Here is a 25733-nt window from a genome sequence, read left to right as displayed (position 1 = left end):
AAATTTAAAAAGCCCCAGAAAGCATCTGAAAGCAATAAACTTTAAAAAATGGCCAAGCAGGTTTCCTTTGAACTTTGGATGGAAAAAAAAGAAAAGGAAAGAAAAGTTACGGCCAAGTTACAAACCCCTGGAAATAGGCATTGGGGCTTAAGAAATTTCTCATTTGTCACAAGTTTTCTGATGGAAAATATTAATTGTTTGAGGACTTGTCCTGGATAGGTCTTCACTTTGACCTGAGAAAACTTTTACAAATGGAGGAGAGAGCAGAGCTTCTTTCTCTCTGATAACATTCACTTGTGAAGTAACACCACCGTATTGATGGTGCTTCTTAAAAGTTACATGAATGTTGATGTTTCAGGGAGCCCTCTAAGGAACCCTAGACAGTCGCATGGATTACTCACATTTCAGCCACATCCCCCATATTCAGTGGCACAAAACAGGAGAATCCTGTTCTGAAACAATGGCCATTTGAACCAGAGCTTTTACCTCTGTCCCTGCTCAGTTCTTCACAGATGCCCACTCATTCCCTGCCCGTGGAGCTTGGAAGAAATAATCCTCCACCCCTCGCTTCAAATCTACTGTCTGCCTTACTGTTCACAGACTCTTCTCCACCTTTGCTGTCTGTTACAAATAACAACATTACAGCCTGCTCCAGCAAAGCATTTAGTTTTTATATGCTCAATTTAGTGGAAGTAAATTCCTTACCAGCTTTTGCTAAAGTGAAATAAGAGTGAAATAAGTGAACATAAGGGTGTTGGCTAAATCAATTTAACTAAATAGTTTTTACACTGATTTAGTTAAATTGCTACAATTTTCTTGTGCGAACAAGCCCCTAGTTATGTGTCTGTATTAAATCAGCCCAGAGACACTTAAGAGTTTTTTACAAAAAGAAAAGGAGGACTTGTGGCACCTTAGAGACTAACAAATGTATTTGAGCATAAGCTTTCGTGAGGTACAGCTCACTTGCATCCAATGAAGAAAGCTGTAGCTCACGAAAGCTTATACTCAAATAAATTGGTTAGTCTCTAAGGTGGCACAAGTCCTCCTTTTCTTTTTTTGCGGATACAGACTAACACGGCTGCTACTCTGAAACCTGTCATTAAGAGTTTTTGTGCTGTCTGCTTGCAGTGGAGCTACTGCTGCGTTGATCTGAGTGGAGAGATGTGGTGAAGTTCAGAATGAGAGAGCAGAATGGAGGAGAAATGCCTGGAGGTGTCCCTGCCTTCTCAGACTCATTAGACAAGTCTGATATGCCACACTTTGTTCGGTTGGACTCAGGGAGCCATCTGTACAAAGGAGACTAGCTATTTGTGTTAAATGGGAAATAGGATTGCTAGTAATTCTTCTACCTCTGCTATTTTCACTGCTCCTGAAAGCAAACAGTCAGTCTGCTAGTTAAGCCAGTTTTCTGTCTTTCCGGTGGATTTGTTGAGATATTTCAGGACAGTGTTCTTTTTTTATCCAGGTGCTTCCCATCTTTGGATATTTTTGTTTTGTTTTGACTGTGATTCAGACTATATCTGAGTTCACTTAGTGGTTTCTCTACAATTATATACTGACCTTCCCTTCTCTCCTTCACAAAACCAGAAACTATTCTTATAGAATCTGATTTATTCTTCTTGCAGAATGTAAGGACATGAAATTATTTTGGTCTGGCTTCTAGAATATCTAGCTTTTGCAATGTGAACACTCACAAGGCAAATCTTTCCTAGTTAGCACCTTATTGACTATAAAAATGCTCTCCTGACTTGTAAATCTTCACATGTCTTTGATCCTACTCAGTGAAAAAAGGTGCTTTATCTGTACGGCATGTACTGGTTGTTCTTTAAGTGAATTTCTTACTATCATTTAATATCATTTGAAATTATATGATTATAGAGTGGTTCGTGGCTTAGCTCTCTGCCCTTGGCATTGTCCAGTAAAAAAAAACAGATGGGATTTTAGTGTCAGAACTTGAACATTATTTGTTCTGTTTTCAATTTTAAAAATATATTTTCAGAAGTAATATACTACATTGTTCATTAAGTTAACACACATGCTCTGGGAAGCTTAAATTAAGGCTGTTCTATAACTAAAAGCTTTTATTACTTTGACTACATTCATCAAAGGAAATTAAAACTATCTGGTTTTAAGACAAATCTAAAACACAACTGTATGCTGTGCAATTCATGGGAGCCCTTGAATCAATGTGAATATCCCTGCAATAAAGCGGATGATTGTTACTAGTAAAAGGATCAACTTGAAATGTTTTGAAGGTTGTGTTTGGTTCAGCTAATCATGCAGAAGTTTGGATGTTTAGCTAGATTTAACCATACCAGTCAATCTGGAAATCAAGATGGAGATTTCATGAGATTAAACTTTCCCAGGAGATTTCCAGTATACCATACATTTAGCTGAAAATACCTTGAGTAGAAGCTGCCCCTCTCTGTATTTCTACTTCTGATCCTGGCAGAAATCACAAAGTAGAAAAGAACATGAAACAGAAAAGGAAAAAATAAGGAACGGGTTGACTGAACTTTTCTGAATTTCAGAAAAGTTTGTTTGGTTTCAGTGTGGATCATTTTAAATTTTATCCAAACATTGCAGATCTGGCTGAATTGATACATCGGGCTCCCTTGAGCCACTGCTTCTTATCTGAGAAAGAGAGAGAATTTTCTCATGACACAGTGTTTTTTATTACCAGAAAAATGTAACCCAGAGATCATTGTAGATTTTAAGGGCATAGGTACCTGGGAGATCAAAGTGGAAAAATACAGATTTTTTTACATGTAAAATGTGCAGTAGGTTTGTAAAGTCGCTACTCAGTATAAAGAAGCAAACAAAGGGAAACTATTAGATATGGCCTGACATCATCACTTCGGTAGAATAACTGCCTAAATATGAACATAAAGATAAAGAGAGTCTCATTTGTGGCCTTGACTATAAAAATATGCGAGATGCACTGATGGCAAGTCTGCCACCAAATGGAGGACTTTCCAAATACGTCTGAGACAATGGCCAGATAAAATGTATGCTCCAAGCTGGCAAACTCACAATAGTGCTGCTATCGCCCTCGAATAGAGCCTCTTGCTCAGTTTCATGAACTGTAGATAGGAGTCTTAGATGACATCTAATTGGGGTTTTAAGGAGTACAGTGAATTGAAGTGTATCTGGAGAGCTAGTGTAGATGAAAACCAAAGAACACTATTTGGGTTGTTGTAAAGTTCAGAACCAGACTTCCTGAGGAAAAGCAAATGTTCCAAACTCATTGTAAAGAAAATTCTATCTGTTATGTTAGTTTTGTTCAGTGTGCAACCTTTGCATTTTCTAAAGGCTGTTGGAAGTTAGTATGTAAAACTCATTGCTGTGATTATTATTGGTCATGATTTGTAAAGAGCTGACAATAAAACTAAAGTTTGAATGTAGTTCCCTTAAATTTAGGATTTGCAAAGTTACTGAGAAATAAGCCCAATGTTTTGATGCAATAAATGAGAGGGGGGTTACCATTTACAGAAGTTACTGTTCTATTAGTGGGGGTTGTACATCCAATGAAAGATTTTCGTAGTTTCTGGCATCCAGTGGAAGTTTTTGTAATTGGACCAACTAGGTAGGGTGGCTGTTCTCCTCTGCCAAAAGGAATATCTGGATTTCTGATTCTTTAAGCTTTTGTTTTGATTGTGCAACATAAACACACGCCAGCGAGACCTCTGACTGCTTGGCTGCACCTGTATTGTTTTCCTAAGGGTTACCTACCTACTCTTAATCGCACCCCAGGGGTTGTTTAGCTGGCAGACTGTGGAACAAGAGGGAGGTTCAGAAAAATCAGACGGTGGGTTGTTGTGTGTTTTTGGTTGCCCTCTTGTGTTAAAAGGATGGAATAGCTGAGAGAATGCATTAAATGCTGTATTTCTGTTGATGCTCATGGCTGACATACCTCTATATAAATATTTATAAATGATAGAGGTAAAAGTATGTAATGCATTGAAGCCAAAAATGTAGCTCATGGGATTGATCTCAAAGGATTAGGAAGGTCATTTTGACAATAATTGTACCATATTTAGCTTAATAAGGCAATTCTTAACAAATAGTTCGCTTTAGAAATGTATTTGACAGTGAAGTAGTTTTGACCTTGGCTTATTGTTTCAATTATCATTCAGGATTAACATCATAAACCCATTTTTTCAAAACTAGTACACGTTGATGAATTGGACCAAATGTAGCCAATTATAGAAATCAATGGATTTGGACTCTCTGGGCTTGATTCACCTTTACTCTTTTATACCAGATTGGCAGTAAAAAGGAATCTGTAAAGTGAGTTCAAGATGCCAAACTTTAAGGCCCTTTTGCACTACCAGTTTTTGTTTTTGAAAGAGTTCCCTGAAAATGCTGACTATATTTTACACCTTCTCTGTGATCACTTTTCTCAAGTCAACAATGTTGTGTGATATCCAGGCACATGAACTGGTTTTCATTTAATGATGCTGCAGGTATGTCGAGAGTATCAGCGTGGCAATTGTAATAGAGGAGAAAATGATTGCCGGTTTGCTCATCCTGCTGACAGTGCAATGATCGATACCAACGACAACACAGTTACTGTCTGCATGGATTACATCAAAGGGAGGTGTTCACGGGAAAAGTGCAAATATTTTCACCCTCCTGCACATTTGCAAGCCAAGATCAAGGCTGCCCAGTACCAGGTCAACCAAGCTGCAGCTGCCCAAGCAGCAGCTACTGCAGCTGCCATGGTGAGTCCAGAAAACACCTTCAAAATGTAACATTGATGATAAAAAATGATTAATTTATTAACTATTCTTGCTGAAGATATGTTTGTTCAGGTATCCCATTCACTACACAGTGTAATGAGCTTTTACAGCATTTACAGCCAGATCTACTCTTAAATAGTTTCAGACTTAAAATATTTTACTAATTTTTGGCAGCCGATGTATACAGGGGGGTGTGCGCGTGTGTGTGTATGTATACATACATGTGTGTACTTATATGTAGACTCAAAATATGTATCTATCTATTTATATAGATAGATATAGATAGTGTGTGTGTGAGTGTATTGCTATAAATCTCCATTTATAGGGATCGTTATTTCTGTCTTTAAGTATATCCATCTAAATTACCATTAATGGTATTCCTGTTTCTACACTAAACTTTGTTTTCCTCTTCTTTAATCTTGGAGGTTTTTTGTATCACCAGTAATATGCTTAAAAATTACTTAATTTAAAAAATAAGATCTGAAACTTCTTAAGAGTAGGTTTTCAAGCAAATAGACTGTAACATTATTTGAGGGAGATTTAATCATATTTTGTTCATCTTAAATATTATGGTGTGGATGAATAATTGCACAACTAGGGATGCTTGAATATGGCAATTACATGGAGTAGGAAAACTACAGCACATTTGAAGGTATTAGAAATGAGTACAAACAGGCTATTTGCTAAAATGTATTCTTAAAGTAAATTTTTAACGTGATCTAAAACTGATTTTAATGGGTCCAGTCTTTGTTCTTTGCTTAGCTGTTAATATTGTCCTACATTTTTACATAACTACATGATGTGACCATTAAAATACTACTTCATGTAACACATGGTTTGCTATCCATAGCATAGTACAATAAACATGAGAGAGGCCTTTTTCTATGTTTGTTTATGGATACTTGAGCAAAAATACAGAAGGCAGACTCTCTTTCTCTCGCCTTTCACTCTTTTCTGTTAGATTATCTTGTTTGTAATTAACTACATAGAGGTTGTATCCTCACAATAACAACTTAGTAGTGCCTTTATTGTGCATGCTTAGTCTTGTTATTCGTTGTATATGGCATTCCGATGATTTGTTTTTTATTTGTTTTTTCTCACCTACCCAAAAATGCACTGCTGCCCCCATGATGCACCTCTGCTTGCTGTTTATGTTAATGCGCTTGAACCCCACTGGCCCATTGCCATCATGTGCTCGCTGCCTGCTAATTAAGACTCAGTCGGCTGTCAAATCACTGAAGCGACCCCTCGAGGCAACCTTTGACCTGGTACTATGACCTTTCACCTTTTAGCTTGGCATGTAGCTTTATTGTAGATACACTTTTTTTATTAATTTGTAAAAATTTAAATACAATGGAAAACTGAGTGTGGTTTCCTGTTCCAATTAGTGGGAAAGAATACAATATACACATAAATGTATATGCCAAACAAATGTTCCTAAAGCGCAGCAGCCCACATTCAGTTTGACCACCTTTTAGACTGTTGTAAATGAAGTACTTTGAGGACATTAAAATTGTATTTATTACTGTATTTTTATGTATCTGTTTGCTTGGCATGGCTTAGCAATATTCTTACGTAGATTTAACATTTGTAATGCAATGTTAAAGTACCAGCATGCTTTGGTACATTTTTGCATGTCTAGTTAGACTTTGGGAACTGTGGGTATAATTTTTAATATTATCTTGTTTCATTCACTCTGTGAGATTACTATTAACATTGCTTTTATTTGTCAATCCTCATGGAGCTAGCAGTGCAGCTTTCTTTTTTCCCAATATTGTTGCTTCTTACGGAAAACCTGAAGCTTTATACAGTATTTTAGCACATTATTATAACATAGAGCTCCAATACATTTACTTACATTACTTGATGGTTAAACTAAAGTAATGCGTCCTTTTAAAGCTGTCACCTTGCCTTTTTACCTGGTAGTTCAGTCTGCTCTGGTGCTTGCTTGCTCATGGATAAACATGGTGCTGCCTGCCTCTTTTTTGCCTTCTACTGATTTTTCTTTTTCTTTTTTCCTTTTTTTTTGGATTGGACTTTATTTTTTTATACTCGTCCACCGTTCAGGGAATTCCTCAAGCTGTACTTCCCCCATTACCAAAGAGGCCTGCGCTTGAAAAAACCAATGGTGCCACCGCAGTCTTTAATACTGGTATTTTCCAGTACCAACAAGCTCTTGCCAACATGCAGTTACAACAGCATACAGCCTTCCTCCCACCAGGTAAGTATTTCTTTAGTTTTTTGTAGAGCAAAGTATGCTATGAAATTTGTATTCAGCATTTGTAATACACTTCTGCAGGTATCTGTATTGATAGTCATTGATATATGCACAGTTGTAGTAGGATATTTTTTGCTTAGACTGAGGAAAGGAAGTCTAGGAATTAAGGTGTTAAGGATCAGGTAGGGATCATATAGAATGCTGTTTCTGTGTATGCTTGTCTTGGAAGCTGGGTAGATGTTCTCCAATCTAATGTGAAAATCAATATTTTGGAAGCACATGATCTATTATTTCAAAACAGATTCTTAAATCTGTTCTCTTCTTTCTTTTTTCCTAATTAATACTTTTTTACACATCTGTTGAGCTCTTTTGTATTACTCCTTTTTGCTGTAAGACCCCTTTGCCTTAACTTATTTAGCAACAGTACTTCTGAACCATATCAGTTTGTAAAGGGTGAGGTTTTGAATTTTACTTAGTGATCATGAAATGCACAGTTAGATGGCATTACAGCTAAACTAATATGGAAGCACACGGAAGATGTAACTGTAAAAGGAATCAGAGGATCAGACACCAAAATTTTTCCATTAGTTTCAATGTGAGCAAGATAGAACCCTCAGTTGCTTTTAGTAAAGAGTGATAAAAAGATATCTAATATTTTAGTTTGATTGTTTCAGAGCCCAAACCTGCACTCATTACTTCTAAAGAAATCTCGCTGCAGTCAATTTTTGTTGCATAAAGTCTGCACGACTGGATCTATAAGAAGTTTGTATCACTACTTGCTTCATAAAAATCCGTATTTCCAGTTTGTTTAAAACTCTGCTATAACTTTTTTAGTTAAATTGTGAAAGTCAAATTTTAACTGCAGAGAACTGGCATTTTAAAAAATGTAGGTAACAAAAATGAGAACACTGCCTATCAGAAACAGAAAAATCATTTCCTAACCATTTTTGACATGTGTTTCAGCCACATCAGCATGATTGACTTTTACCATTCCATTTTTGGTGGTGTGGTCTGTCATTCAATCAACATGTATACATGTAATTTACACATGTGGAATAGCTGCTTGACATGAGATATAACTTCTCTAGAGCCACTGTAGCCCATTGGGCGTCTAGGGTCTGATTCAAAGCCCATTGAAGTCAATGGAAAGGCAAATCAGTGGAAAGTCAATGGTCTTTGGATCAGGCCTCTAATATACATATTTAAAAGAGACATTTAAAATTTATTTACATAGTAGACCATCACAGTCCATCCTGCAGGCTTCACATATTTTAAAAGCTCCCCTGATCTTGGTTGGAGCTGTGCATCTCTGGTAAGGAGCCCCTCAGCTTCCCTTAAATCAATGGGGGTTTGGCACCTTGGCACTTTCAGCCTCCACAGAATCGGGCCCATTACCATTGGGATCATTAATGTCATTTGTGTAAATAAAATTTATAATTTGCATCACATAACTGACAGGGAATGTCAATAGTTACATGGGGCCTTTCTCGGACCTTACTCAGGCAACTTCATATTGAAGTCAGTGGGCATTTGGCCTAAGTAAGAACTTCAGGACTCATTGAAACTCCATTGGGACTCTGGATGCTGAATTCAGAGGGGACAGGCTAGTAGTTTCAGGATTTAGCCTGCACAGGCTACTGTACCAATTCTGTTTTTCATTTTTTTTAATTAAAAATTACTGTTAAGGGGCAGACTAGCATCCATTTTAGTTTTCCATTGATCTGATGCCTTCACAGAAACTTTAAAACAACATTTCCCACTAAAATAACACTTTTCACTTTTCTTTATGGCCCCCAGTTTTTATGGAGTTAAATTAGTTTAATTCTTGTTTGTGCATCATTATCATTAGTGAGAGCAGCACAGCTGTGGAAATAGTACTTTTCAATCAATTTCCAGCAGAACCAGGAAGGGAACTTACAGCATATTTTTGGGAGGCTCACACAACAGTCCCAGTCCTGAGAGGTGTTGGGTGTTCTCAGGCTTGTTGTCTTGACTTCACATGCAGTTGAGGATGCCCGGCACCTCCCAAAAGGCACTTGCCACATTTCAACATTAAGTCCTTTAATGGGAGTCGAGGGGGCTCAGCACCATTCAGGATCAGGCCCCAAAGAGTAATGAGTGGGGTTTTTTTTAATGTCTTGATGAAATTCACCAGAGAGAAGAGGGCCCAGAAGGCAAGACTCTCCCCAGGATTTGCACATTAAGGGTGTATGTGGTCTGGAGGCCCTTACATGGGTCCTCTGATCTGGGCTGAATTTCATCTTTGGCAACAATGTTGGATTTGTGTTTCAAACATACCTAGACATACCTAGAGACCCCTCCACATTCTAGAGCTCAGATTTAGCTGCCTTGCATGGAAAGGTGCATGGAGGAGAAAAGGGGACACATCTAGTACCTAAATCTCCAAGTGCCTCCAAGCCCTGTCCTCCATGGTTAGAGCTATGCCCAGACTCTTGTGGGACAGGGTCTGCTGCAGGGGCGATTGGAGCATTTTAGCATACATCCCTTGTGTCTCACACAGATAACTACACCTGCCTTCGCAGGCTTTGGAAAGTGCATGCTGGAGTGGCGGCTCTGCTGCCCTTTAAACAGGTGCAGCACATGCTTCCCCTCAGGCCTGGCCAGTGTAAAGGATGGGGCCAAGGTCTTATTGCTTTCCGGCCTTTTGTCAGGAGTTGGTACTAATAAGGAGCAGTGGTAATGCTCCCTGTGAGAATTCAGCTGTAAGCATTAGGGTCCTACCAAATTCACAGCCATGAAAAACGCATCACAGACCGTGAAGCCTGGTCTCCCACCGTGAAATCTGGTCTTTTGTGTGCTTTGTCCCTACACTATACAGATTTCATGGGGAGACCAGCTTTTCTCAAACTGGGGGTCCTGACCCAAAAGGGAGTTGCGGGGGGGTTGCAAGGTTATTTTAGGGGGGCCACAGTACTGCCACCTTTACTTCTGCGCTGCCTCCAGTGGAGGCAGGAGAGTGGCGGTTGGTAGCCGGAGAGTGGCAGCTGGTGGCTGAGCGCCCCGCCTGCAGAAGTAAGGATATCAGAACCGCAACCCCCCCGTCCCCTCTCCAACTCCTTTTTGGGTCAGGACTCCTACAGTTACAACACCATGGAATTTAAATAGCCGAAATCATTACATTTATTATTTTTTAAATCCTATGACCATGAAATTGATCAAAATAGACCATGAATTTAGTAGGTCCCTAGTAATAATGTCATTGCAGGTGAAGTACTGGCAGGGTGTGGTGTCATGTGTCAGTAAACTGACACAGGTGTGTCTGATTTCTGTGCGTGTTAGACACGTAAATCTCTTTGAGGATCTGGACCTAAAACACTTGAGATTGAAATGGTTCAGATAGTCCTCCTACTGTGAACCTCTGAACTTTTGAAGTCTTCCAGAATCTGTTGCTTCCGGGAGCTGTCTCAGGAACTGTGGGATAAGTACTCAGAGGGCATTTCACCTGAAACAGTTTAGAACAGCTCTAGTATAGATGTGGGACAAAACTGCAACACGTCACACCATGAGTCTGTCACATCCAGCGTGGATGCACTGCACCGTTTGTGCTAAATTGGTACCATCTTACTAGTTTGGTTCGGATTAGTGCATCTTTAGCATGACCTTAGATCAATGTATAAAGTTCCAAATGAGGCCCTAATTCAGGAAAGCATAATGGACCAGACTTTTAAAATAATTTAGGAATTTAAAGAAGCAGAGGCACACCCATTCAGATTTTCAAAAGCTCTTAGGTGTGTTCGTCTCCTTGAAACCAACAAGAGATAGAGGCCTAAAAAGCGCTTGTGAAAATCCCACTAGGTGCCTAGCTGAATTATTAGTTAGCTAAACTCCTTTTAAAAAGTATGTGTTTAAAGGTCTGATCCTGCACCACTCTGAAACAATGGGAGTTTTGCCACTGACTTCAGTGTGAGCAGGATCAAGCCCTATGTGCTTTCCTAACTAGAAATGGATTTAGACACATACCTAAGCATTTTCCTTAATTGGGGCCTCTGGCTCTGGAGACTAATTTTGCTCCCCTTGAAATGTTAACGGGAGCAGGATCAGGCTCTGTAACACTAATTCTTCATACAGATTGAAGCACTTATGTTCTCTACTAATAATCTGGTCTATGTGGTGGTGCTTTCTAGATTTAATTGAATAAAAAAACTGAGTGAAACAGCGAATCAGGAGTAGGAAATATATATAAAGAGGAAAAGGAACTGCTTAAAATCCCAGTGAAAACAGAGTATCCATCAAAATTACTGCATTCTCTCTAGACATAATTTATCTGAGAAATTATAATCAGTTAAATTAGCACATGCTTGAAATCAAATGCTGCCGTGTGCTGCAAAGCCAAGGAACATTTGAACTAGCAAATTCACTATTCATACATTCTTATTAGTAAATCAAAGCTTTTGAAGTCAAGATTAATATTTAGGTCATAGCAAAAGTGATTTTTATTATTGGCAAGTGGGTCCTACTGCATTATGTCTTCATATTTGCAAGTTATTGCACCCTAGCTAGTATTTTCATTGCTGCCTTACGTTCATTTGCTGCAAATCCCTCTCAAAACTGTGTGTACTGGTTATAACATTAATGATGATGATAACTCAAACTAAAATTTAAGGTGAAAGCTTTACAGTTATATTTCAGAGAATCATTACAAAAAGCTAACTCTTTTTTTAGCATGTAGACTTAATTATGCATGGACTGATGTAATATACTAGGTATAATAAAATATGTAAAACATAAGGGCATTTGTACTTGTCTAATAACATAGAGTGGCACAGCTTTCAGTTATACTCATGCAACTTCATTGACATCATGACGGTTGTGTGGGTGTTATTGAGAGCAATGTGTTTAGCACACAGTCTGTAGTTCAGGGTAAATCTGGGGCCACATATTCGCTCCGACAAGTAGTTCCATTGACTTCAGTAGCAATTCACCTGTGAGTAAAGCAAGCGGGATGAGGCCTTTCCTTTAAATAGCCCTCCTTTTAAACATCTTTCATGAATAATTACATTCTTTTTTGTTTAATAAAAACAGTAAAATAATTAGAAGGATTAATTATGCCATTTTCCCAATAACCTTAAATGTGTCTTCTAGTAATTACAGGCATTAACTTCCATGTTATCCCCAGCATTAATGATAGTAATTACTATTTTATTTCTCCAAAAGCTCATGGCTTTGGCATTGTACAAGTTGGTGCAACATGGCTTATAAATCTATACACCACATAGCACAAGCTAGGAAGATAACATGCATCACCATTCAGGCGCAATAATTTCCTTTTGTTATCGCCATATGGTATCAAGGTAATAGTGTGCAGTGGTGGTGTAGCTGTGTTGGTCTCAGGACATTAGACAGAAAAGGTGCGTGAGGTAATATCTTTTACTGGAGCAACTTTTGCTGGTGAGAGAGACAACTTGTGAGCTTATGCAGAGCTGAAGAAGAGCTCTGTGTCAGCTCGAAAGCCTGTGTCTCTCTCACCAACAGAAGTTGGTCCAATAAAAGATATTACCTCACCCACCTTGTCTCTCTAAGGTAATAGTATAGCAGTAGCTCCCACAGACAGTCATTCAGAGTCTGTTTCCAGTTTCATATGATCCCCATCTTCAGGACTTCATTATTTCGTTTATATTGATTCATATCAGAGTAAATTTATCTAACAATATGATTAAATAGGGAAGAAAGTCTTTTCAAAAAATGTTCAGTATGATGGATTATGAAGAATTGGGCCCTTTGTTTATAATGTTTAATTTTTAAGCTTCGGGTAGGAAACAAAAAACATGCAAATACTGATTTCTCAATATGGAGCTAGCTAAAATAAATGAGATTGCCCAAGTACTGGAATTTGAAAACTGGGAGTTGAGCATGCCTAAAAATGCAGTGCTTCTATTGACATTGATGTCTCTTTGGAGAATTGATTTTTTATTAATTAATTATTATTTATATAGCACAAGGAGAGTGACAGGCTACAAGATTGTCTCTCTCAACTGAACAATTATCTAAGAACTGTTGATGTTCTACAAAGGCCAATGGGTCCACAGACCCAACAACATATGGTCAGTTAAAGTGTGTCCTACAGTGTAGAAACAATGCCAATCAAGTGTGCTTAGCTCATGTTGGGAGCTATGTGGGAGACCTGCATTTCTTATCCTGCATTTAAAATACAAAATAAACAGTGTGAGGAAAAATCAGAGTTGAAGCTGACACTTCATCTTCAGCTTACCCCACAGTGTCTACATATTGTAAATAATACTGTGTGCAAAATTACCACTGTCCTTACTACAGCTGAGCAAACATTTGGCAAAAAATGCAGATTTGGGTCGACCAAAACATTCATGAATTTGGGTTGATTTGCCAAATTGTTTCAGTTGTTAAAAAAGAAAAAAAATCAAAATGTTTGTTTAAAAACTCTAAATCAAAATAAAATGTTTCATTTCAAACAAAACTCGTCATTGGACCCAAAATGATGGGTTTGTTTTAATTTTTGGAACTGCCAGTTAACTGAGAAACCATTTCTTCACACAACCCAACTAACACCTATGCAGTACCAAGACACATGAGATTCTTCTAGAGGGGTTGGAGGAAAAGACACAAGACTAACTCTGGGTCGATCCATCCCTTCCTATGGGAAAACCCACACAAGGTAGCCCTGAGTGGAAACTCCATGAGGATCCATCCCCTCATGTGGTTCTTCTCCCCTATTATTCGGCTGGCAAATGTGGTGAATACTCAGAAGAACTGCTGGGGTTCCACACTAGCTCTGGCCCCTGGCAGGCCCCCTACAACTGTCCCTGGCCCCATCTCTTCCTGGGACAACTGCAGAAAAGAGAACGTTTCCCTTAGCCTGCGCCAACTCTCAACCTGTGCACTCTCTGCTTCCTTCTTCAGCAGCATCAGAGACTGATGGGCTTAGGCAGGGAGAAAACTCTGTGTGGAGGATCCCCTGTGCATATGGATTGGATAACGGGTGAAACAATCCCACTCCTTCATTCTTTATTATCCTGCATATCTCCGTATAATCTTAGTGCTAGGATTAACATAAATTTGGGTGCTGGCTTACCCTGAGAGTGTTAAAGATAAATAACATGTTTGATCATTTCCTCTAATCTTAATAAAATATAGTTAAAAAGAAATATACGTTTATTTTTATGCTAACAAAGTTTGTCAGAAAGATAAATCAATCAGATTAAAACTGAATTTTGAAATAAGCCATGAGACCTTTTCTAGTAATATTTCATAGACAAATGAAATTATATAGAAATAAAGGCAAACAAAATGTACCAGCACACAGTTCAATCAGCTTTTTTTCTTCACTTAAGACTAGTTCTACTTGATCACTGTGCTATTGTATGATTTGATTGTGCTGACAGTTACATGCCACTGTTCCCATAATAACAATTTTTCTTCTTTGTTCAAATGAAATTTTCTAATTACACGTGTGATGGGTTGTTTTAATTCTTTTCCCTTTTCAAATCCACCTTCCTGTTGCAATGCATGATGGGCAGGCTCAATATTGTGCATGACACCCGCTACAAGTGTTGGTAGGTGCCAGCTTTGTTTCTTGATTATCTTAAACCTGTGGTGCAGCTCACAGACCCTCAAAATCCACTGCTAGGTTTTAACTTGCAGCTCTTGTGCCAGTCCATCCCCCCATCACACCCTCTGCACTAACACCTGTCAATTAAATGCAGTTGTTTTATTTAATTGACATGGACACCTAGAAGTTGGATAGTAGTGTTCTGAATTGCACATTTTTCCTTGGTGGATTTTGATTGGACTATGAGTTTGTGTTTAGAAACTATCTTGTATTAAGTAACATACTGTGTCTTACTAGAGTAATATAAAACATACTTTCATTCAAACTGATTTACTTTTGTGTGGTAAATACTTGGGTTGGATTTTCTTGTTTGTGTTTTTGTTTAGACATAAAAATGTAAACATAAGGACATTTTTAAAATACTTTTGTTGATTTCATATTGAAACAATTGAACTTGTTCGTGTTGATTTTCTTGATTTGATGGTAACAAGCATTTTTCCCTTTTTTTCCTCTTTCATTTCCCTTTCTCCCCTTCTCCCTGGAATGTTGTCCTGCTTTGCACTGTGATTGCATGTCACTCGCTGGCAATGATGTCTCGTCACATGGCTTATTGCTATGATAAATACCATGCTCAATTATTCTATCACATGTTGCCATGGTTCCCCTACTGCTACACTCTTCTGTATGTTGGCTTATGTGATTTTCCTTCCGAAAGTTCCCATGGTGCACGGTGCTACGCCAGCCACTGTGTCTGCAGCAACAACATCTGCCACAAGTGTCCCCTTCGCTGCAACAGCCACAGCCAACCAGGTTTGCTAATTTACAGCTTTGTTCCTTAAAAACAACTTGAAATTGGTGCTTTTAATGAGCATGGGGGTTTTGATTTTACTTCTTGTTGGCCTACACATTCTCTCTAAGAGTTGTAGCATAGCTTAGAAAGCTTTTGTCCAGGCTCAGAAGGTGCTACAGCTCCATTTCTGATGCTAAAAGTATTTTATATGAGACTTTCTGATGCACTCTTGACATTTCATAGGCCATGTAGGTTATTTATCTTTTCATAGATCTAAAGAGAGACAGGGATAGTACACAGAATCCAATTTTTCTGTGCACATAAAGCCTACAGTTCTTTTGCATGCAAAACTCTGGTCAAAGCCAGTGGGAGCTGTGCGTGGAGGGATTACAGGATCAGGAATTTAAGAGTCTGGACGTGTTTTGAATCTCTTCAAAAACAAAACAAAAATATTTGTGCTTACGCAAGCCAGAGGCACACTTGTAAATCTTTGTCTCATCTTGTGAATTAGTTAGGAGAGGCCTCATTAATTTTATAATGGACAAACTTTAACTAACTGAATGTCCATTAAAAACCTGACTAAACTCTTTCTAAACTACCACTATGAATGTTGTTTTATCTGGGTATAAAATGAGGATGAAAATAAATGCTTAACAAGCTAAACTGTAAGTTAAACTTCTCCTTGCACTGCCACAAACAACTCTGTAAAGATAAATGTTGTGGGCCACATTTACATGGGTGCATCTCCCATTTACTCCAATGGAAATTGCACTTACATAAATGAGGATGGAATTTGGCCCAGCGTTTTAGCTCACTAGATTGTTAAAAATTCAGTTGTTTTCTACTACATCATAGTTGGAACATTAACTATAAAGAATAAAAACATTCTAAAAGACCATTTCCTTTCTCTTTTATTTAAATGTACCGAGAAATAAATTTTATAAGCCATACTGCAGATTTAGAATTCCTGCACATTATCATTGTGCTAAAACATAGCACCAAATTCTGTGCTAAGATGCAAGTAGTGCTCTCAGTCAATTCACTGAGAGGCCCACAAGTGTCTTCAGGGTTTTTTGTTTGTTTTTTAAAATGTCCTTAACTCAGTTTCCAATTTTGTGGGGGATGTTTTGCATTCACAGTTAATTTCAGGGGTAAATGCTAGTATTTAAGGCCAGGATTTTCAAAAGTGCTAACCTTTGACCTAACTCTGCTTCCATTAAACTCTGAGCACTTTTTAAAAATCCAATCAGGTAGTCAGAGCTATGAACAGTAGTACTTGTGCCTGAAATCTGTTGCAGCTGCACCTCTAAACCTGCAGGCAACTGCACTTGTAAAATAGGATGCTAGTTCTAGAAATCAGGAGCCTGTTCCTGCAAAGTGTTGAGCACTATACATTTTTCGTTGAGAGTTCTGAGCCTTTTATGGGGTCAGGCCAAGAGCCTTAGTATTTGTCCTGGAGTATCTCCATTGTTGCTTGCTATACACCACCTTCTTTGCTAAGCCAACTGTAAACTTTTTGGTGGCATATGCAGCAATTGGCATCTCAGCCATCATACCTGAAAATCACACTGTTATAATGATTTATAAGTGTGCACATCAGATTCCCTTGTGTTATTTAGATATTTTAAAAACCCAAACCGGAATAATCTGGTCAGTTTTCACAGAAGCTGAATGTAATTTCTCACCACCTACCTCTTTGTGCTAGAGGAAAAAAGGCTTAATTTTGTTTTTCAGTGAATAACTAAAAGTCTCTCACAGATTTAGCCCAGAATAAGAATAATATCCAGGAATACTCATGGAGAAGTTATCATTCTTGTAAATAAGCGTCCGCTAAATAAATCTACTGTATGTCAGACATATCTTAACTGCATGAGTCATTTACTGCACAATTTAAATAATTTTGATTTTAAAGCCTGCATACCCCTGAGAATTGCTGGCGTGAGCAAAACCACAAAATGCCTGTTCTCTATGTGAGGTACCCTGCGCTTGCCCAAAGAGATTGTAGGGAAACTTTCTGTTGTAGAATCTGACCATTTCATGCATATCCTCCCTGGACCCTCATAACACACTTCAGTAAAGTATTGCAGCCAAACCTCAATATATACATATATAATTAATATATGTATATAGTATATAAGCAATGCTGAAATTGCTTAATGCCACACAATGCAATGCGCATGCATGCAGAAGGTCTTAAGATCTGGCCCTTCATCTTCATTGACTGGTGTTGAAGGTCCTTGGTATGTTTCGACAGCACTATCCCTGATGCTTCTACACAGTTGGGTGCAACATCTTCTCCTGCAGCAGTAGACAGAATGGTATGAGAAGCTTCATTATGCTTGGAGCACATTTCTGTGCAAGTTGGCAATGCTGTAAAACTGTATAAAGATGACAGGTAAAGAGAGGGCATTAGAGGTGGAAAAAAAACCCACTAAAAACATTAAATTTGTTTTAGAGAAATATTTCCACCCTCCCTTTCTTTTGCAGGTTTATTAGCTGATGGGAAATATTACTTGTATGACTGTAAATAGCTGTTAACCTTGAAAAAATCAGTATCACATCATATTGCAGGGCTTGTTTTTCTGTACATAAGTGCGTCTTTCCACTTCCCAGTCCTGTTTGTGATGAAAGTTTATGTACAATTCCTTTCATGTTTGTAGTTCAATGAAAATACAGTACTGTTTTCCCTGATTGAGGGCCCTATTCTGCAAGGCCTGTGTACATGCACTCCCATGGACTTCAACTATGTGCCACCCATTGGAGGGCTTGCAGGATTGGGCTCCAGAGAGATGGTTGACTTGTGCGCTTCTTTGCTACTTCTAAATATTATCTTGTGGTTTTAATTTTAAAAAAATACTATGGAAAATGAGTTGATAAACTTTAGGAGCCATTGCAAATTCTATTGACAACGTTTTGAGAATTGTTCACTAGTTTGGGGTGCCTTCCTTTTTTGATACCAAACTTTGACACTTTGTACCACTTTTTTATAGGGGACGAGGACCCACAGCTCAGCTCAACTCAACTGTGGGTCATCACCCTTTGTGAAATCAGCATACGAGGCATCTTAAATTTGGCACCCAAAAATGGAGACACCCAAAGTTAATGATCACTGCAAAATTTGGCTGAGGTTGTGTAACTGTAGAGTTTATTGTTTCAAATGATTAAGTGAAATACCCAAATCACAAAAGTTTGTGTAGGCCAACAAAAAGGGCTCTTCTCAATTACTGCACTGCATGAACTTTTGTAGATTTTAACTTCTTTTACTTTCTAAACAAACAATACTTATGTACATTGCTCAAACAGTACTTACCACAATGTTTTTCAGTTTTAAGTTGCTACTTTAGCACTTCAGTTTACTTTAACTTATAGTATAAAGTCCACCACCTCACAGCTGATCCCCACTTTTTTGAACTGTTATGTTCTTTAATAAAATGTTCTCTCTCTTGGTTGATTTGTTGCACATGTTATTCATTGTTTACATTTTTACCTATAGATACCCATAATATCTGCCGAACATCTGACTAGCCACAAGTATGTTACACAGATGTAGACATTTTGTCATCAAACAGTAAGTTTCCAATGTATTGCTTGCATAGTTTTCAAACTCTCTTTGTGTATGTGTATAACTTGGCGTTTTCAGGGACATATTGGATTTTTAAAAAATAAAAGCTATGGAAAAATGTTGTGAAAGAATTGATATGGGTTTCTTTGACATTACCGAACTTCTGGCACATGTCAGTCACAGCATTCATATAGAAATGATTTTTAAAAAATATTACAGAAACAGACAAGTGTGTATGTGAAATGAGTTGGTGATTTCAGTCGATCCTAGTCAACAAAATCACAAGGCTGCTGCATCTGGCATGAACAGTCACCTTTGTGACACTCTCAGCAGAGGCCAAGGGTTGAACTGGCAGAAAGCTGAATTCCCCTCTTCCCAGAAACAGATCACACAGATTCTTCACAGCAGCTACTCAGTAGCCTGTAATCTACAATACTTACCAGAGTTCCCCCCACTCTACATGTGCAGGTGATGTACACGATGGTGGAAACAATAATCTCTTCCCCTTCCCTCCTGCTACCAAACCCTTTATGCCAGCCTATTTGGAGTTGGTGCAGAGACTCTTTTCATACGTGTGTGAATGGTGAGGAGATCATTCCTCAACCATTGGGCTTAAGTGATGATGAGAGTCTTGCTTCCAGCCTTCTGCATTTCACCCTTAATTATGTGATCTGCTTCTTAAAACATCAGCCTCCCATTTTCAGGGGGCTCAGGATGTAGCAAACTCAGTTTTCTTTTTATCTGCCCTGTGTTTGTCCCCTCCAAAAGATACAGCAGTTATCAACTTTAAATTAACGCTGTTTGTACCCCAAGTACATGAAAGGCCTTTGGGGAGGGGAGGCCCCAGGTTGTTAGCAGTGACAGTCACTGTGCTGGGGTACCAGTATTGGCTCTAATAGCCCCACTTTGTTCGATGGAATTGGAAACCTGCAGGGAGTGCCACGTTAATTACTGTTGACACACTATGGCAGGTATAGGGAGGCGGAGTCTGATAAGCCACATCTACCCCAGTGATTTAGCAATAATTGACCTGCAGCTCCCTGTAAGGTTCCAACACCTTCTGACAGGGTGAAGTAGCTGGAGAATGCTGCCATCTCATTAGAGTGGGCTTCAGCTTGTACTGCCATCTTGCTGCCCTGCTGGGGAAAGTAACCCTGGGACCAGCCAAGCTTAGGATGGGGCTCATATAGTATTATTTCGTTAATAAAACCAGAGTTTATTAAATGAAAAATTAGCTTTTGTTTGAGACTGGCAGAGGCACCACTAGCTCCTATGCCCCGGGGGCCATATGTGGGACAAGTCACTTTACTGAGAGTTGCTTTAGAAAGACCTATTAAATTGCAGTGTCTGCTAAGCCAGCCTCTGTAACTGAGAATGAGAATTTAGTCATCAGCCTAACTCAGCCTGTGGCTTCTCTTGAGCACAGACTGCCAAATTATGATAAATTATGTGTGGTATTTTTGTGAAATAGGTTACTTAGTAGAGAGAGGTCATGCTGAGAATACAAGCTCAGTTTCTACTTGCATATGTTTGGCTTGAACTACAGCCCTAGATATTATGTGTCAGATCTTTATAATTTAACCTTTCTTCACAAAGAAAGACTTTTACTTGACTTACCTGTAGCGATTTCCCCACCGACCTTTCTATGATGAAATCCTAGTTTAAATTTATGATTTGGGCTGTTCATTTTTCTTTCTGTCTGATATAGTATCTTACCCAACTACACTAGGCTAACTTAATAGCTGCAGCAAGTAAATATGCCACTTCAATCCCACCCCCTATCCCACGACAGAGGTACTGTCCACTAGTCAGGTTCAAGCTGTAAAAAACTTATCATTCACTTTGGCCAAGATCCTCTGTAGTATTTAGGTACCTCGTTCCCATTTTTATCAATGATTTTCATAGCCCCTTCATTGTAATCTTTCTTCAGCAGAGGAGGAAATTTATTCTTGACACTAGTTGATGATCAGTCCTGAAGGAAAAGGATTGATACCCCTTGTAACTTTTATCCTAGCTGGAGTGATTTCAGATATTATTGTAGTCATAGTCCAGTCCTTTTTAAAAAAATTCACACTAAGCTATTTGCCTTAGCATTATCCTACAACAGTGACTTCCACAGGTTAATTTATTATTGCATTAAAAACTACCTCCAGTTATTCCTCTCCCCTTACTTGTCTCCTCACTCAATTATATCATCTATTTTATTTCTCCTTATATAAAACACCACCTTCCCCTTCTCAGTTTCTACTTTTTATTGCCATTCTCTGGGCCTTTTCTATTTCTGCTATGACCTTAATGAAATGATGTGCCAAAACAGAATGCATTTTTAAGGTGAGACTGTACTATTGGTTTAATATATGGAATCATACAAGTTCCTTATTATTCTGTTAGGCCAATTTTTTCAAATTTTCAAAAGCACCTAAGTGACTTAGGCCTAAGGGCTCAGGCACCTAACTCCCAGTGATTTCAATGGATCTTAATCCCTTAATGGCCTAATTGTCTGTCATTTTGCAAATGGGATTTAAGTGTTTACGTCTGATTAAAAGTCACTGGGATTTTGGCTCCTAAGTTGCTTAGGCACTTTGGAAAATGTTACCCCAAAATCTTGGTTCCGATGAAGTCGGTGGGAATACCATCTACTGACTCCATATACTCCAGTGGGACCAGGACATGGCCCCTAACACAAAGCCAGTAAGTGAGTGGTATACTGTCAATCCTACTAGGTAGAGGAGGCTGTAAAATTCAAGAGTAGGGGTTCTCAAACTGGGGGTCGTGACCCCTTGGGGTCATGAGCCATCAGCCTGCACCCCCAAACCACACTTTTCCTCCAGCATTTATAATAGAGTTAAATATAAAAAATGTGTTTTCAGTTTGTGGGGGGTGGGGGGGTTGCACTCAATGGCTCTGTGAAAAGGGTCACCAATGCAAAAGTTTGAGAACCACTGTTCAAGAGCAACAGAATACTATTTTATTATACATGGTCAATATGTATAGTATGTCTAACATGTCTGCAAAGAAAATCTTTTCTGTGAAGAAATTGTTTGAGGGTCAATCCTGTAGCCTTTTTTGTAAACAAAATTCCTCTTGACTTCAATGACTGATTCGCCTCATGTTGAGATTGCTTTAAGAAAATGAATGAATATGCTAAATTAATTTTCTTTCTGCCTGCTTCCCTTTCTAGATCATACTAAAGAGAAAAGGACAGTGTGCTTGGATAGAGAAAAGGACATGAGCATTAGCCATAATGTATATACCGTCAAGCCACACACAAAAATTCCCTCAGCAGTAAGACATCCACATACTGCATGTTAACAAGATGAAACGACAACTTGGAAATCCACTGCACACTGTTGCCTATATACTTTGTACATTTAATTGATATTTGTGCTGAGGTGATCTTATTGTCTAAATCTACAACATTGTCTATCTTTTCTAGCACAGAGGTATGCCTATATATTTAAATATGCATACATAGTCTATTTCCTACATAATCATGTATGTCATCTTGAAAAGACAGACTATGATGTAATCATAAATCTATTATGTATTGGTACGTCTGTAGACCAAGATATAATTTTTTAAAGTAAGTTTATTTCTTTCAAGGTTTACAAATAACAAAGGTGCACCTTGTATTTAAAATTGCCATTATAGATGAGAGCGTGCATGCACAGTAATTTTTGTTTAAGAGTAATATTTTTAATGTAATAGATTGTAAGAAGTGGTAAGAGAGGTATCTGACAGAGATGAATGTGCCAAGCAAAACCACAACTGTGTATATTTTAAAGCACATCAGTGGCTTTAAGTACCATGTTGTTAAGGATTCTCATGAAGTGCCATAGACTGTACATCAAATTAGAGTATTATTTCTGCAGTGTTATTTTCAGAGCCACATTTTTGCTTATTTTGTTAGTACTATTCAGTCAAAGGCACCATTCTGTTTCCAAAACCAAAGCTGTCTCAGAAATGGCCAATTCAACCTATAATAAAAGTAGACAACAGAAAAACAAACTATCAGTACAGATTAACGTAATACATACTGGACATATAAATATATATAAACTATTTTAAGGCGTTGTAGTGTAAAATTTATGCATATTATTACTGAATAACTCAATATACAAAAGGGAAAAGCCATTTCTGAGACACAATAACAAAAATGTTTGAGGAACTTATTTTGCTTCTATTTATAGCCTCTGTCAAAAGACTATAAATGCTTTGCAGAGATGGATTTCACTTTTGCTTAAATGTTTCATCAAAGTCACACTTCAAAATAGTGACTCTAAACAAAGAAGAAAGAAGCACTGACATCAGATGCATGATAAACCAAAATATGAAAAAACTGAGATGTTAATTAGCATAGAATTGGGTGGGTTAAATACCTGGGTGAGTTTTGTGAGTTTTTTTTGTTTGTTTGTTTTGTTTTGTTTTGTTTTTGGTTCAGATTAACTGCTTATAGCCTTAGAAAGCCTTTACAAAATAATAATAATAAAAAAATAGATGTGCATTCAAGTTTTTAAGAATGGATTCATCCAAAGGAATTCCTTTTTGTGGTTTGGATGTTGCAGTTAGTAAAGGATATTTTTGCTCTGTTCAGCAAACTGCTGAAGTGGGGGCCAGGTCACTGGTAGTATAGCATGGAGTGGAAGAAGTGTGAGTTCAGTTATAGAACTTTCCATACTTCCAAGTTTACTGCAAGTTTTTATGCTTGAGAGAGATGCTTTCTAGTATAAGAATGATGTGTTGATTTTACTGATTGTACTGTACATCTATTAAAGCCTTAGATTATTACATTACGGGTTAAAACCCATACCAATGTAATTTCAATCATGTTAAGAAAGTATAGATGACTTCACGTGTTATTGTAGTTACTTACATTACAGAATATTACTTATTTTTTTCTTTTTAAAATGTAGTTTTTATTTCTTACATTTATTAGATCATTTTCGTTTTCTATTACCAGTTGAATACCATTTCAGTTTATAGAATTTTGTTTTATTAGATTATACTGATGACTTTTTCAAAATACAAAAAAAATTAAAAAATAAAAAGTAGGTTTTTTTCTTCATAACATATTCAGTTTTGAATTTACATGTAGTGTCATGAGTATTTGTATTATTGTTAACTAAATGATTTATATTTTACTGATTTAATATTACAATGTAAGAACGTCAGTCATCGTTAGTTCTTGTCTAGTTTTCATTAAAAGAACAAAGATCTTTTATATGGATATCTTATAATTATATAATCATTGCTAAGTAAGAGGTTCAGTTGTTGCTATCGCAACAATCCTGGCAGACAATTGAATAATATTTTGATGATTTATTTTGTTTGTAATTAGTTATTATAAGAAAATCTAGTTCCTAGATATTAGAATAAAATTTATTTTCTACTGTATCCATTTCAAATGTTAAAATATTGTTTAAATATTTTTTGAAATCCCTGAATATCAGGCCTTGTTATAAATAAGCTGCATAATCAATAGATCAAGGGACTTTTTGTTGATAATCCAAATACTCAAAGTTTACGTAACAAGAATTAAAGCGTGTGTGCAAACTCTTGAGGGTTGATTATGCTGCAGTTTAGCATGTGGGAACGTATAGAGAGAAGGTTGACTTTTTGCACTTCTGTATATAGTCAAAAAAGAGAGAAACCTGTATAATAGTAAGATCTTATTTTGAATAAAAATGTCTATAATTACAAGGAGTTTTGTTAAGGCTAATAAAATGACAGGCTGAACAAAATTGCTTGCAAAAGTGGCACAGAGTTAGCACTCCATACCCCTTCAAAAAAGTTGCTTTGCTTTATGTGGACAGCTTGTAGTTTGCCAGGATTTTTTCAGCTGGAAAGATATGCCATCCTTCCAAGATCTCATGACTGACAAAAAAGCTCCACCGGTTCAAATCTGCCTGAAAATCATTACTTTAAAAAAAAATTTTTTTAAAAAAGCAGGTATTTCAGACCATCAAGGTGAAATCATGGATTAAATATTCCGTACATTATTCAAAAACTACTGCATGTTTAAAGTATCAAAAACAAAAAAACAAAAAAAAAAACAAAAAGACAAAAAAAAACAACAACCAACAACTATATTAAGGATATATTCTATTCAAAGCAGTTTCTGACAATTTCAGTGGTTTATTGTTCACAAAACAAGAAACTTCAAAACAGATATTGACATTCACAAAAATTAAATTATGAACAGGCAAACCAAACAGCACACTGTAGCTGTAGTTATGTGATTATTTTTTTATTGTAATGGTCCTGTTCTTTTAGCAGGTGAAAAACAAAAACCTATCAAATGTTACCATTTGAATGAAAAGCACTCAAGAAACCATGTAATTACATAAGCAAAAGGTGGAAATTAGGCCATTATTTTATCTGGAATATTCAGTATTCACACTGATTAATAACGTTGCACTTACTTGCAACCCTGCAACTTTCATCTGCTGAAAGGACAGATGTGCTTGGTTTTACTATTATGTAATCACAGACTTACTTTTTGCTTGTAGTTGCTGCAAATTATGTACTCTGTCCTGGGCTGCAATTTGTTTCCATGCTTATTTTATTATTACTGCTATAGTTGACCTTGCTGTATGGAAAAATAAAGTGAAATTGCCCTAATAAAACTTCTCTTTCTTAATTATATTTTTCTATTTCAGATTAAAAATTACATTGTTTTGTTTTGTGTGCATTTTTAATGGATTCACACATTATGTCCAAGGGAGAATCATTTAAATGAAAAAGATTAACTGTCTGCTATCATATGTTTATTTTACAGTGTGCACCATATTACATATGCAATACAGACCATGAAACAGTCTATTCTATCCAAATCAGACATTTACAATCCTTTACAGACCTGTTCCATGCATTACTGA

The 25733-nt window shown here is 37.4% G+C and overlaps 1 protein-coding gene across 21 annotated transcripts in view; it reads left to right on the top strand.

The window, feature by feature from the left end:
• The window catches only part of MBNL1 (muscleblind like splicing regulator 1), a 197549-nt gene extending 172068 nt beyond the window's left edge, over positions 1–25481 (top strand). For 15 of the 21 annotated variants that reach the window (XM_077826805.1, XM_077826822.1, XM_077826825.1 and 12 more), the window contains 7 exons: positions 4467–4724; positions 5957–6010; positions 6810–6963; positions 14472–14507; positions 15219–15313; positions 18787–18861; positions 22037–25481. In XM_077826805.1, coding sequence (XP_077682931.1) covers positions 4467–4724; positions 5957–6010; positions 6810–6963; positions 14472–14507; positions 15219–15313; positions 18787–18843 — 654 coding nt within the window. In that variant the 3' untranslated portion in view covers positions 18844–18861; positions 22037–25481. The remainder of the gene's footprint in view (positions 1–4466; positions 4725–5956; positions 6011–6809; positions 6964–14471; positions 14508–15218; positions 15314–18786; positions 18862–22036) is intronic. The other 6 variants (XM_077826816.1, XM_077826810.1, XM_077826811.1 and 3 more) reach the window with 3 other exon arrangements.
• Positions 25482–25733: the final 252 nt, after the last annotated feature.

The sequence above is a fragment of the Eretmochelys imbricata genome, chromosome 9 (assembly GCF_965152235.1).
Source record: "Eretmochelys imbricata isolate rEreImb1 chromosome 9, rEreImb1.hap1, whole genome shotgun sequence".
Classification (NCBI taxonomy): domain Eukaryota; kingdom Metazoa; phylum Chordata; order Testudines; family Cheloniidae; genus Eretmochelys; species Eretmochelys imbricata.
The sequence above is the reverse complement of the archived record's forward strand: the minus strand, read 5'-3'. Positions and strand labels throughout refer to the sequence as shown.